This window comes from Zalophus californianus, chromosome 8 (genome assembly GCF_009762305.2).
Source record: "Zalophus californianus isolate mZalCal1 chromosome 8, mZalCal1.pri.v2, whole genome shotgun sequence".
Taxonomy (NCBI): Eukaryota; Metazoa; Chordata; class Mammalia; order Carnivora; family Otariidae; genus Zalophus; species Zalophus californianus.
The window spans coordinates 66076851-66091718 of record NC_045602.1 but is presented as its reverse complement, the minus strand read 5'-3'; the positions used below and the strand labels follow the sequence as shown (position 1 = coordinate 66091718).

Here is a 14868-nt window from a genome sequence, read left to right as displayed (position 1 = left end):
AACTGGCAAACTTGAAAATAGGACAATAGAAATTATCAAGTCTGAGGAACAGAAAGGGGTAAAAAATGAAGAAAAATGAACAGAACCTAAGGGACCTATGGAACCACCACCAAGTGGACCAACGTATGCATCAGGGAAGTCCCAGAAGAAGAAGAGATAGAGAAAGAAGCCGAGAGAATATTTGAAGAAATAATGGCTGAAAACTTCCCAAATGTGATGAAAGACATGCAATAAACATCTAAGAAGATCAAGGAACTCCAAGTAAGATGAACTCAAAGAGACCCACACGGAAAAATATAATCAGACTTTCAAAAAACAAAAACAAAGAAAGAGTCTTGAAAGCCACAAGAGAAAACAGACATCATACACCAGGGGTCTTCAATAAGATTATCAGCAAATTTTTCATCAGAAATTTTGGAGGCCAGAAGGCAGTGCTATTTAAAGTGCTAAAAGAAAACTGTCAACCAAGAATCCTACATCTAGCAAAACTGTCCTTCAAGAATGAGGGAGAAATTAAGATTTTCCCAGATAAACAAAAGCTGAGGGAGTTCATCACCACTAAACCTACCTCGAAAGAAATGCTCGAGACTACTGCAGGGTAAAATGAAAGAACACTAGACAGTAACTTGAAGCCATATGACAAAATCAAGATCTCAATAAAGGTAAATACTTAGGCAATTAGAAGGACTATTATTACTGTAAGAAAGGTTTGTAACTCTACCTTTTGTTACCTGCGTGACTTGAGAGAATAATACATTTTTAAAAAATTACTAGTCTAAAAGCTAATATTATTATAACTTTGGTTATAACTAATTTTGTTTTCTACCTACTTTAAGAGACTAATGCATTTACAAGAATTAGTTGATGGTTTCAGGTACACAGAGTTCAAAAATGTAATTTTGTGACATCAACTACATGGGGCTGGGGACAGAGCTGTTATAGGAGCAGAGTTTTTTTTTTTTAATTTAGTAAAATACACGTAACAAAATTTACCATCTTAACCATCTTTAAGTGTCCAGTTCAGTGGTATTAAATACATTCATAATGTGCTACCATTACCACCATCCATCCCTATAACTCTCTCCTCCTGTAAAACTGAAACTCTGTACCCGTTAAACAATAACTCCTCCCCTTAGTCCCTGGAAACTACCATTACACTTTGTTTTTATGACTTTTTTTCTTTTAAGTAATCTCTACACCCAACATGGGGCTCAAACTCAACCCTGAGATCAAGAATCATATACTCCACTGACTGAGCCAGCCAGGCACCCCGTTTTTATGATTTTTTACTAAGTACCTCATATAAATGGAATCATATAATACTTATCTTTTTGTGACTGTGATGTTGTGTTCAGGAACTGATCAATCTAAGTCCTCACGCCAGAGAAGTTGGGCAAAAATAAAATAGCATGCAGATTTTACAAGCAGACTGTTTGCTCTCTGGACTGGTGAAGGCTTGCAATTCAAAACTCATGACTGCTAACCCATAAATGCCTAGATCTTTAAGCAACTTGGGAGAGATCTTTGATAATTCAGTCCCATTGGTGGGAGCTGCTTCCAAAATATACCTTCTCACATTGATTCTGTGCTTTCAAACTGTAAGCATATGTGTATGGTAAGGAATTGGATGAGACATGTTGATCTGTGTATAACCAGGGAGTTCAAGGCTGACATGCACATCATGTTAAGCACAAATCCAGCTAAAGCCAGCCCTGCATGATCTAATGCAAGAAAACAAAATAACGATATAACCCATGCAACTGTTTGTTCCTTAGATGAAAAAGGTAGATCCTCCTCAGTGGCTTTAACACATCAATCCACTTGGGAACTTGACGGGAAAGTACAAACTCAATGAAGGACTGAAGACATATAGTGGTAATTATTCCTGTAGGCAGTTTGAAAATACATGGTAATGGCAGCTCTCCACAGCCATAATGGAATTTCTACTAAATAGAAACAAGGATCAATTTAGGAAAATCTTCAAAACGTATTTTAATAACCTCTTTTTAAAAACTATAATACTGCTTTTTTACTATCCTATGGCAATACAATTGAGGAAGGATACTGACAAACTAATTAGCATGAGAGAAAGGGGCATTAAAATTACTTAAAGAGAATTTATCTTTCCCTCCTTTTACATGCAAATTGCATCTGTGCTACTTTCCAAGTTCCACGGCATTAGACATCGAAATGGCCTCCATTCTAGACCAGCAATACACATAATAGGTCTAACTTTTAAAGAACCCTGCCTTCTATTACCAGGGCATCAGTAAATTGGGCATTCTGCAGCAGCTTTTCCTAAGAAAACATGGTGGCTCTTTACTTCCTTTATCCACTCAAAAAGCTTCATTTAAAATTAATGGAAACAATTGGGTGCCTGGATGTTTCAGTTGGTTAAGCATCCAACTCTTGATTTAGGCTCAGGTCATGTTCTCAGGATTGTGAGATCTACCCCTGCATGGGGCTCCGCGCTCAGTGGGGAGTCTGCTTGAGATTCTCTCTCTCCCTCTCCCTCTGCCTCATTCTCTCAAATAAATTAATAAGTCTTTAACAAATGTTTTAATAAAATTTTTTTAATAATAAAATTAATGGAAACAAGAAATTCAATTTGGCCTCCTGAGTTTAGGAAAGATTTCAAATTGGAGGCCTACAGGTCAAGTTTAATCTGTAGATGTGTTTTGTTCAGCGTACATAGTACTCTGACAATCAGGACTGCTCACATCAAATCAACATTTCCAGCTTCTGATAGGGTAATTATGAGTCCATAATCCTGCATGACAAAAATTGACTGGAACTTACTATAGTTGTCCCTTTTGAAAAGTCCCCAGATCCCCCCATCCCTGATTCTCAGACACCTCACTAATTTTTTTTTAAGATTTTATTTATTTATTTGAGAGAGAGCATGAGCAGAGGGAGCAGCAGAGAGAGAGGGACAAGCAGGTTCCCCACTGAGCAGGGAGCCCAGTGCAGGATTTGATCCCAGGACCCTGAAATCATGACCTGAGCAAAAGGCAGACGCCTAAACAACTGAGCCACCCAGCTGCCCCTAAACACCTCACTAATTTACAGTAGTACCAGCTTCTATAGATAACTTGAGTGACCTTCAGTTTGGAGTTTAAGAAAAGAACATCAAGGAGAGATTGACACAGATTCCAAGACATGTAGGCTACCTGTAGATAACTAACAATAAAAAAAAGAAACAAAAGGAGATTGCTACATAAATAATAGTACCTTTATTCAGTACCTTTCAAAATACAAATTATAACTACTAGCAAATTGACAACTTTATATGTTCAGTAGTGCTACGCTGGTTCAACTTTGTTAAAATGCTGTTTTTTTCCACCCGGAACTAAGATTACACTGTATGTTAACTAACTGGAATTTAAATAAAAACTTGAAGAAAAAAAAATAGTTTTTTTTCGGAGAAGGAATGGAAGAAATTTCCATGAAATGGAGAAAGTTAAAAAAAAATAACCAATGAGGCCTGACTTTGATTTTTAACTTAACTTATGCTTTAGCAGTCTAACAGAATTGAAGGCAATTAAAAAGTAACATTTTCATCTGTCAAGTTTAAAAAAGTGATTGAATATAATGGTTATTTCTTAACTAATCCAGGATTTAGAAAAAGTCCTAAATGTTAAAACTTTTCATTAGATTAAATTTTTGTTTCAGAAAACCTCTAAACCTTTCCAAATAGATGAAATTAATGGAAATTCATTTTGATAAATGATAAACGTGTAAGTACAAGTAAATCTTTCTGACGTCAGTCTGGAAGAAACGTTTTTCCTCTCTTTCGCTGGCATAGTAGAAAGAACACCTAATCAGAAATTTAGTTTATCATGACCTCTGCTATGTGATCTTCGGCCATGGGGAATGAATAGGTAGAGCACAGAGGGTTTTTAGGACAGTGAAACTATTCTGATGCTGTAATAGTGGATACTTGTCATTATAAATTTGTCCAAACCCATAGAATGTACAAGACCAGGATTTGTAAAATAAGCCAAGCAATCCTAATATAAGCGTGGACAGATAGCTCAATAAAGCTATGTCAACATATCAAATACTCCAAAGAAGGATAATTACATAAATACAAATGGATAGATATGTGGGATTTAGTAAGTATAAGCCAAGAACAGGAATATGTATTTCTGGGACTTACATACAAATAAGTTATCTTCTACGAAATTCATCCATTATGTTATATACTTTTATTACACACATATATCACTAATCCTCATGACAAAGCTTTAGAGGAAGTATTACTGCCCACATTTTGCAAAGAGGAAGAGGTAAGACCAAAATTTGAATACAAGGCTGTCTGATTCCAAGTTCATATTCTGTCCGCTATAAAGTAAAAAACAGACACTCTAGTAGGGGAAAAGGTGACTTTTTACTCTGACTCCATCTAATAGCAGCTCCATTGTTACCATGTTCCGTGATCAAGGCTGACATTCAGCTGGTATGGCATAAGGGCTGAAAGTTGTTATGATTATCTGTTCTGTTTGACTGGGGGTGCCCGTGACAAACTGATCACTCAATATTTTGAATATCCTACCTGACCATGACACAGAACTCTTAGTATTCCATCACATACTTATTCAGACATTTGAAATCATCCAAAACCACTTCTCATGACATATTTTCCATACCTACAGGCATCTCAGTTCTACTTCATGCAAAATTTGGCTGGTCTTCTCTCTAGGTAAGAACATGCTAAGATTCCTAACTTTTAGAAGTCTAGCATTTGCCATTTACATATACCAAAGCAAGGGACACATCTTTAAATCAGTAGTATAAAATTACTATACTGTAGGTTTTCACCAGCGAGTCCAACCTTGAAATTACATCCTGCCTTTCTTGTTAAAAATCAGTCTCAAAGCATTTGTTATTTGGGAAATTAGTCTGACAGGATACTGTTCACACCTTCCTCAGTTCTTACTATAAAACTAGATCCCCAGAAAGGAATATATCTAGACATTAGCTTATGCCCTTAGATAGAACTGCCTAAACTGAGTTTTATACAAAATTATATTCTTGGATTTTATCAAGATTCAATATCAGAAATGATCATATGGAAAAAAGAAAGCAACGGTATAAATGTTTCAAGGACAAATCATCATAACAAAAACAGCATGATTTATTTCTGAGAGCTTCATACTTTAGATTTATTTATAAGTTAGTTATGCCAAAACCAGCTTGCCCAACCAATACACATAAAATGTTATATAAGCTCCCTCAACTGGTTGAGACATGGAACTACCAAAAAACATGTTCCATTAAGTTGACTGTATCATCCTCTTCAGAAATTTCTGTTACGCCAGCCTGAGATCGAAGGATGGACATGATGTCGTGAGATAACTTGTCAAAGCCATTCTGTAAACATATATTTGCCACTTCTTGCCAGTTTTCTAATGAGAAAAATGGATCATTTATCATAAGATGTTCAACTATACCTGAGGAAAAAAATTATAATATTATAGTATGGCACTTATTCTTATTTGAAAACTCATACTTAGCAATTCTTCCAAAATAGAAAGGGATATCATTTCAACTATTAAAGTTACTATTAAACTTGATCCATATAAGTTTAATCTGGAGTGTTTCAGCCAGTTCATGGTAAGTAATCAAGTGTTAGTTTCTTCCTCCCTTTCATTAACCTTTTCATGTCTCACTTCAACCCTCTACTATCTCTCACATTCCCACACTTCTACTCATCTCCCATCTCCTTCTTGGTTGAAGGCTACACGGAAGGGGTCTCAAAAAATGAAGAATGAGGGCTCAGCCTTATTCAGAGTCTCTAAGGTACCACTAGACACTATCACATAACTGGGGGCCTACAAGTCTAGTTTTCATGATCCTTCAAATTCTTTTATAAATTCCCTAGTTGTACTGACCCAAGGGCTTGAAAACCTCTTTGGCAAACCCTTCCTATCTCTGGATAGAGAGAGACCTCTTAATGATGGGACTTCTATAATAAATATTTTTCTAAAGGAAATAAAAGAATGATTTTGTTTATTAAAGAAAACTAATGATATTACTTATTTTTGAAAATCAATTATGGTGACCCTCTTTGGAATATATTTATTTAGGGAACTCATTTCTTAGCTATTACCTGCATTACTGATGATACTTAATGAAAGAGGATCTCTTTTTAAAATATTGTCAGCACTATTATTTTATTTCTACCATGATTATTTTTCTGTCAAATATTTTATTTGATATCTGTAATAATTTCAAAATTATCTTCCCAAATATGTTTTCATGTAATTTGCTTATTTATTCTTTAACCCCATATAACAATTTAAAATCAAGCTATCTACTCAAGTTCCTATATTAAATTAGAGAAAGGAAAGAAAAAAGTGAGATGTAATTAGTTATTCTTAATCCCACTCCAGAGTTACATTCAGAGTAAACATCATATGGAAGTGTCATTTACCTATGTGTTTGGTTTAAGAATAAAAATATAGAGAGATTATGTCTAAATAACATTTTAAATACATATAAAATTACTAAATATACACATCTGTTAATATATGTACAGTTTTTAGAGTAGTGTTTGCCAGTATAATTATTAAGATGTTCCCCTAAAGCTACATAAAGATTCTTTTTTGTAATTCCCTCAAGAAATACATACTATTGTCGACAGACTATCATTGACATGGTAAGCTTTACATTTATAAACTCCTAAAGTCAATTCCTGCCAAGAAGGAACTCTTAGGAAAAATTAGTTAACTCAGACATAATAATCTTGAACCTTTCCCTAAATAACCCACTACTTTCTCTTCTATAACATTTTACTATACTTACCTTTCCCACCTTTACTTATTTCTTGAAGTAGCTTAATGCCAACTTTTTCCATGTCTACAGAAAACAGATGAAGTATAACAAGACCGAAAGATAAAGATGGTGGTTTCCCGTTCCATTCTCTAGTGAGACACTGAATTAATTCAGTGTGAGGACATAACTTTATTAACTGCATCAGGTCATCTGAAAGCAAAAAATGAAAAAACTATGTCTCAACATCCTAATATGATACAGCAACTACAAACTGGGACCAGCTAATGTCTACACCTGCCAATCAACACTTCTTTTTCCAATCCTTCCAAAGTCCTCAATGAACTCAACAGTAATCTCTCCAATCAGGAAAAAAAAAAAAAATCAATGCTCAGCATAGCAAAAAAATGAAAGAAAACTACTTAAAACACACACTACCTGAAAAACAAATTATCAAAGAACTGTGGTAGAATAGAAAGGACTAGACTGGCAATCAGGAAACCTGAGCTCTGATCACAGTTCCATCAATCACTTATTCTTTTGGATCTCAGTTTATGCACCTTAAAAGTGCTAGAATTGGTAGCTCCAATTTCTAAAGTTCCATCTAATAACTACATTATGTTTGTCTACATCCTGTTGCTCATATTTGGACCAGTTCCTAGTAAGTATAATTTCTTTCTTTCTGTGTCTTGCACAGAAAAAGGGTCTCAGCAATTTTTTCCCCTAAAAATATCAAGTATTTAGAAACTCAAACATGAAGACTTGAAGAAGCTATCAGCCAGTTCAAGTAGCTAGAGGTTGAGCCATATGAAGTTGCCTGTATTTGACCATTTTTGACTCCAAAAAAAGCAAATTCATATGGTTTAATATACTAGCTAACTATTGAGTTCATCTAGTACTGCAATCATGATTTACATTCTTAAATTTATAAACTTTGTGTTAACTTACTAAAGTTTTTCAAGTAAAAATATTCTTCTTGGGTCACAACAGAGGTAGTTTTCAGAATAATTTCTGAGAGCCTTTCAAGAACTACCATAAATGTAATTTGCACTTTGACAGGCACAAATTTCTGTACTGGGAACTTAAATCTATTAAATCATTGCATTTAATATTCAATATAAGTGAGATATTATTATTCTCATATTGATAGTGAGGAAACAGGCTTAGAGAAGTTAATTTTCCCAAAATTATACACATGATATAAAGTAGAACAGTTCATCTGAGCCCCCCACAGAGTCTATGACCTTCCAACCTATAGTAATGCTCCTCCAAAATAATAAATAAATGTGTGTGCACTGTATGTATGTATGTATGTATGTATACACACAGGCATGCACACACACACATAAATATATAGAGAGAAATGGTAAAAGAAGAAACAAGGAATAACAGAATATAATTCTATTATCAATAAAGTCAAACAATTTTTTAAAAATTTCCCTAGAGAACAGGTAGAAGTTTATGATTTGGGTCACTTAAATTGGCCTCCACTAAGGTGAAGCTATTTTTATAGCACCCCCAGCCTCCAACATTTCATAACTCACACATCTTACTCTGCTTCATTCAATCAGGTATTCAAATCGCCTTCTCCCTGAATTGATTAATTAACCAATATTTACTCAACTATATGCAAGATATGGTCTCTGACTGATTAGAAAGAACACAAATTCAAATCTCATGACCTTTCCCCTCTGCTTATCACATTTTGGAATCCATTTCGTTATTTCTTGGTTTGACATATTATTAATCATTTTTTTTATCTCATGGATGTTCTGTTTTAATAAGATTATAAAGGCCTATATACCAAGTATGATATCTGTTTAACACAAATATCTAGAGCACTGGTTCTCAAAATATGGTCTAGGGTCTACAAAGTCAAAACTATTTTCATAAAAATACTAAGTTGTTATTGTTATTTTAAATGAATAAATATTTTTAAATTTTCTGCTTTAATGTCTAATAGGATAAATATCAATAGACATAACCCATGTAAGTAAAAGCTCTTTGGGATGTTCAGTGCTTTTTAAAAATGTAAAAGAGACCTGAGACCACAAAGTTTGAAAGACTCACATCCAGAATAACCCAATTTCCAGATAGGTATATTCACTTGTTTAATGATAATGGGAAGGTGAACAAACAAATTATTTCAGGCTTTATTCTAAAAATTATTAGGGGGAAGAAATAATTTTTACTTTTATTTATTTTTATTTTTTTTAAAAGATTTTATTTATTTATTTATTTATTTGAGAGAGAGACACAACGAGAGAGGAAACACAAGCAGGGGGAGTGGGAGAGGGAGAAGCAGACTTCCCACCGAGCAGGGAGCCTGATGTGGAGCTCAATCCCAGGACCCCGGGATCATGACCTGAGCTGAAGGCTGACACTTAACAACTGAGCCACCCACCCCAGGCGCCCCTAATTTTTGCTTTTAAAACATGCTCTTTTAGTCACACTTATGCTTTTGGAACAAATTTCTTAGAACTTTTCTGTTTTTGTTTGGTTTTGGTTTGGGTTTTTTAATTTGTAAGTGTGTAACTGATAGTCTAAATCTAAGAGAGAACATTTTTTTCTGAAACCAGAAAGTCTTAACAAAATGAATCTGTCCCCCAAGGCCAATATGATACCATGGAAAGCTGTGGTTGTTTCTCATTAAAAAGTAAAATAAGGAAAGTAATTTTTCAAACAATGTTTCCATTTTGTAAGCTTAATTTTTCTTGTTATTATTTTCATCTTATGATGTGCTAAATAAATTCTGAGGATAAACATCAAGGCTCTAATTACATAAGAGTGTTATTACTTTGTAAATTATTACAATATATATCTAATTATTTTAGATTGTAATGTACTACTAGAAGAACAGAACAATATAATAGTGAGTCAATCATATTTCTATGCACTTATGCAAGGCAAATTTTGCAAGCAAAACAGAAACTTAACATTTCAGTCAATAAAAATTCTAAGTGTAATTAAACCTATATTCCTTCCATGTCTAAACTGACTAAAATAATCTCTTATCTATGGAAAAATAATACTTAAAACAGAAACTGAATCTGTATATTTAGATAGTAAAAATAAAATACGTAATTCATTCAACAAATATTAATTGAGTAGTACCTACTATACCAGATTCTGTTTTGTTGCTATGTGTGTGTAGGTAAATTACTTATCTCTTTGAGCCTTAGCTTCTCTGTGGAAACACAGTTTTTTTTAATCTATAAAATAGGGATAATAACAAAACCTGCTTTATAGTTAACATAAGGATTAAGTAAGATCATGCATGTAAAAAGCCAAACTATAGTATCAAGTGTGCTGTTACATAACAAATAAAAAAATTCAAGTTATTGTCTGAAAATGATCAGATTCAATAGCCATCAATGATCCTCTTTCCTGGAAAAATATGCCCTAAAAGTGCTATGTTTTATTTCATTTGCAACTTCTTAGAATTGGGGGTACAAAGCCTGCAAATCAGAATTGAGACATAGGCCTAGAATGTGGGAGATGTCAGGATGCCTATATATTTAGGTTACTCATGAACTAGGCTCAAAATAAGGGATCAGCTCATTCAATAAGGTTACCCTAAGGTTGACAGTGCTCTCAGATCATTGCCCAAATGCAACCTAGGTGTTTCAAAATTTTGAAATGAACATTATTTTACTAATTCTTCATTTCTAATGCTTATTATCATAGTCTAGAACATTTATGTAACAAATAAGTTCAGCTATTTAAAAAATAAATCCTTTAAATAGCATGGTCTAAAATATCTGCAAAATAAACTGTGTCCTTCAGAGGGAGACAAGCAGTGACACCCAAACATCCACCTTCTCCAAGGCTGTGAGACCCTCTGTCCCAGGACAGCCCCAAGCTCAGTCCCCAGTGCCTTTGCCAGACATGCGAGACAAACAAGATCTCCTCAGGAACAACTGGCCTTAAGGCAAAGACCACCCTGATAGGGCTGGCCACGGCTACCCAGGACCCTCAATCAGCACCACAGACTGGATGAACTTCACTCTCTTGTTTCACTGTTCCCTCTGTGCAAGCCTTGGCTCATTTCCCTCTCTGGGCCTCAGTATCTCAACTTGTATGATGGGCCTAACAGTGCCTACCTGATGGAACTGTTGTGCGGATTGGCCGGAAGGACGTGAGGATACTCCACCCAGAGTCTGGCACAAAGTAGGTACCCAATAAAAATTAGATAGGTTTTACTAAAAACAAACAGACAAACCTACTTATCAGTGTATGCAGAAGAGACTTTATAATGTAAATCCAAAATATTGCCTACTATCATGGGTGATCTTACAATTAAAGTCTAGAAGTCAAATGTATACAATTAAGTAGACTGTTTCACTCACCGTAAGTAAAGTCCTTGAATTGTTGTATGTATTCCATGGCCCCATGAATCTGACCCTGTTGACATAGGCAAAGAAGAGCTTTCTTGGGCAGGCCACAGTCACTGTAGATCATCTGAGCTAAAGCCAGGCACTTGGCCTTGTTGTAAGTATCCTGTTCCCCAAAATCACAAATCACATCCCCCAACTCTTCAGAAAATGTGAGCCTAGAGCAAGCAGATCAATAGGTATACTTTAGAGAGTTCTTGATGAGTGGATGAGATTCAAATATTTAAAAATTCAGCACAGTGGAACTGGATTTTCTATGGTCTATAAGAATTCCAAGTTAATAGGCAATTGATATAGAAGAAATTAAACATATCTAAGATTTAACACCAACAAGAACAAAAACAATCAGCATGTATTCTTTTGGGGGAAGACATTTTAGCAAAACTGAGCTCAAGTTTTTAAAAAATCTACAAACACGGTTAAAACTCTCCTAAAAAGACTGGCGGGATTTAAAATGACAAGGTAAACAAAACTTCTCTTATAATTGGGAATCTCAATGTTCTCAGCAGTTATCTAGATTCTAAACCCTACTGAATGTAAGAATTCATTAAATGTTGGTTAACGACAGTGACAACAAATTTTAGCTCAAAATTAGTAACAGATCTTGCAAGTGTTTGCAAGAAACGTGTGACACCAGTGTTATTTTTTTAAATTGATATAGATATATATACAAAACAACAGGGGGAAAAAAGGATATAAGATGTCCCTACTAGGAGAGACTGAAGAAGTAGTTCTTTTGAGATGGCTCACTTGAATAGGTTTCACTTGTCATCACATTTTATTTTTTTTTTACTTGTCATCACATTTTAATGCGCCATCTTCAAACAAAATTGAAGCGAACCATCTGCACTAGCCCATTACCTCCACCTAGAAACGATCAGCATAAGCCAAAACACATTTGGGTGTGATTAAAGATATTACTTCTAATCACTGGTGGTATGGAAATTTTATTTTAGTTATATTTTTAATAGCTACAGAATGTTGGTGCCTGGAAATCCAGAAACCCCTACAAAATGTCTGTTTACTGAAAATTCAGGAAATAAAGCCTACTGTGTTTATTGGAGTGGCCAGAGAGAGGTGGGTCTAAAATCAAAAGGCAGCTTCTGATTATAAATCAATTATTTACTAAGGAATTACCTGACTTCTACATTTTAGTACCAAAATACAGGTTTTGGTAGCTACAGTCACAGTGTTTTCTAAGGCTGAACAAGTAATTATTTCAGTCTTTATAGTGACTGTATTCCCAGAGCAAGATGATACCAGTATTTTCTTTTAAAGATTTTTTATTTATTTATTCATGAGAGACAGAGAGAGAGGCAGAGAGAGAGAAAGGCAGAGGCAGAAGCAGGCTCCCAAGGAGCAGGGAGCCCGATGCGGGACTCGATCCCAGGACTCCAGGATCATGACCTGAGCCGAAGGCAGACGCCCAACCATCTGAGCCACCCAGGCGCCCGATAATACCAGTATTTTAGTTATTACTTCTCTTATTAATACCATAGTTTTCTTTTTTTAAGAAGTCACCACCATTATGTGTTCCACCTGAAAGAAGGCCAGAGCTGAGGACTGAGGTTGCTGTGTCTCTGTTTGTCACTTTCCAAAAGGACGATGAGGAAAGAAGAGTATGATTAAAAAGAAAAAATTTTAAAAATAAATAAAAAGAAAAAGAAAAATTATTGAAAGGGGGGAAATGGGCCAAGCCCCAAAAGAATGGAATTGACCCTGAAGGAAAAAAGGGGAAAGATAAACAGGGATTCTAACCCTGGGGGAAAGAGACATAATCAAGCACCCTACACCTGGCTGGAAATGAGCCTGGGCACCTCTGCCCACATTTCCCCCGCCCCCAATCACCTCATCCTACCTTCTTTCTGTTTCCCAAAAGTCCCCTTCTTGGTTTGACCACCCCTACTTCCAATTCTAAGAAGACTTTCAGGGACTTCTGAAAGTTGATCTCCAGCCTGACTCTGGAGAATACAAATGACTAATAAAAGAAAATATGCTTAACTCCACTAGTAAACTAAGGCATATTTGATTATAAACCAGATTGTAGACTTTTAAGTCAAAATAAAGGTAATATATAATCACTAAATCTATGCATATTTACTTACTGTTATTTTGTAGGGTTCAGTTTGTAAAGTTAATATGTCAGAGGATATTTTTCCTCTTCTAGGAGCAGTGTCTGCAATTTAGAGACCTAATGCTAGTAAAGCATCATTTCTTAAGTTTAGGCTTTATGTGTCAAGTGATCAGACTTTCCTTAGGTAAGAATGACTAAGAGAGTCAAGATTAGTCTATAACCCAGGCTGTTTTAGGGCTGGCTCTGTACAGGGCTTCAGGGAAAGAACTGTAGAACTTTTTAAGGTAGCCATGTAGTAGAGGCCAGGTCATCGGAGTCAGAGACCAGAGGACAGAGGCTAAGAATAAAGAATGTGAATTACCTTCAGTATTCTGTTAGACCATCTCAGGATCCTTCAAAGTGGTGGTATTGTCCAAATTTATGCAGTCAAGGAATTGCATAAGAATTTAAATTCTGACAACTAAGAGGTAGAATCAGCCAAGAATCATCAGTATATGTAGGGAAATTAATCTTGTCTGAAGTGTCTCTGCATTGATAACAGGTGTTAATGAACATGCACTTTCTAATGGTGTTCTCACATCTGAACCATTTCCAGGGCTCCCTGACAAGTACATTTTGTGGAGGGTGTAGGTGTGACCAGGCAGAAAAAGAAAGAGGCAAAGCAGGGAGAGCAAGGTATATGTATGAAGAAGTTTCCTAAAACATAATTAACTATTATGTGAACAATAAGTGAAGCTGTAACAAGAGGGGTGGGAAAGAGATACTCTGCACTGGTAAACAATAGTGCCATCAATCCAGGACAGACTGGGACTACCCAGTGTCGTGCAGGGGAAATGGTGAATTTGGAACGGGCAGCAGTAGGCAGTAGTACACAAACTGACTACTCTATAATATGTATCCTATGTCAATATACATCCAGAGCCAAGAAAGCACAGCCCTTAGGCTGCAAAATAAGCAGGCCATGGCAACAAGACAGATGACGGGAAGGCCTTTCCTCACTCTGCCTTCCAATACTCAGAGCCCAACATATGTCCGCATAGACCCAGCAAGAACAGCTTGATCTTCGTAAGCAGGCACACACTGTTTTAGTCCTCTTTACTGGACCAGTGACTCTTCCCCAGCTGACTGCTAACGGCTCCCAATCTCTCCTTCCCCAAAGAATTGCCCTCAGCTGACTGGAGCTGCCTCATCCAGAAAATCATGCCTATCTTTCAACCCCCAGTAGTCTAGAGCAGATGACTGACTAATAAAGAATACAAAAGGCCAGTCTTATAATTCAAAAAGAAACAACTCTGGTACAGTTTATGCTCCGTAGTCCTCTCCCTGTAATGCTAGCTAACACTAGACTTTACCTGAGTTCACATTCCTGCTCGGCTGTTTGCCCTTCTCCATCCCATCTCACTTCTTCCCTTACAATATTACTCGAGGAGGAGTCTATCAGTAAATGACATGCACTCAGGTGCAACTACCATGCTCTCTTTATGGGAAGAGGGAAATGGAGTGCCAAACATATTCCTCTCTTCCGTGTTAGGTAACAATAACCTTACCTTCTCATGATAATCAAAGTCGACCAGGATTCACAGAAGCTCAAGTTGCAGGAGTGGAAAGCACAGACTCCCTGTGATG

The 14868-nt window shown here is 35.9% G+C and overlaps 1 protein-coding gene across 6 annotated transcripts in view; it reads right to left on the bottom strand.

Moving 5' to 3' along the window:
• Positions 1-3228: 3228 nt before the first annotated feature.
• Positions 3229-14868, bottom strand: part of CLHC1 (clathrin heavy chain linker domain containing 1) — a 39001-nt gene continuing 27361 nt past the window's right edge. For 4 of the 6 annotated variants that reach the window (XM_027620999.1, XM_027621001.1, XM_027621002.1 and 1 more), the window contains 3 exons: positions 11124-11326; positions 6808-6987; positions 5123-5453 (listed from right to left, as the gene is read on the bottom strand). In XM_027620999.1, coding sequence (XP_027476800.1) covers positions 5257-5453; positions 6808-6987; positions 11124-11326 — 580 coding nt within the window. In that variant the 3' untranslated portion in view covers positions 5123-5256. Of the gene's footprint in view, positions 5454-6807; positions 6988-11123; positions 11327-14868 lie in introns of all 6 variants that reach the window. The other 2 variants (XM_027620998.1, XM_027621000.1) reach the window with 2 other exon arrangements.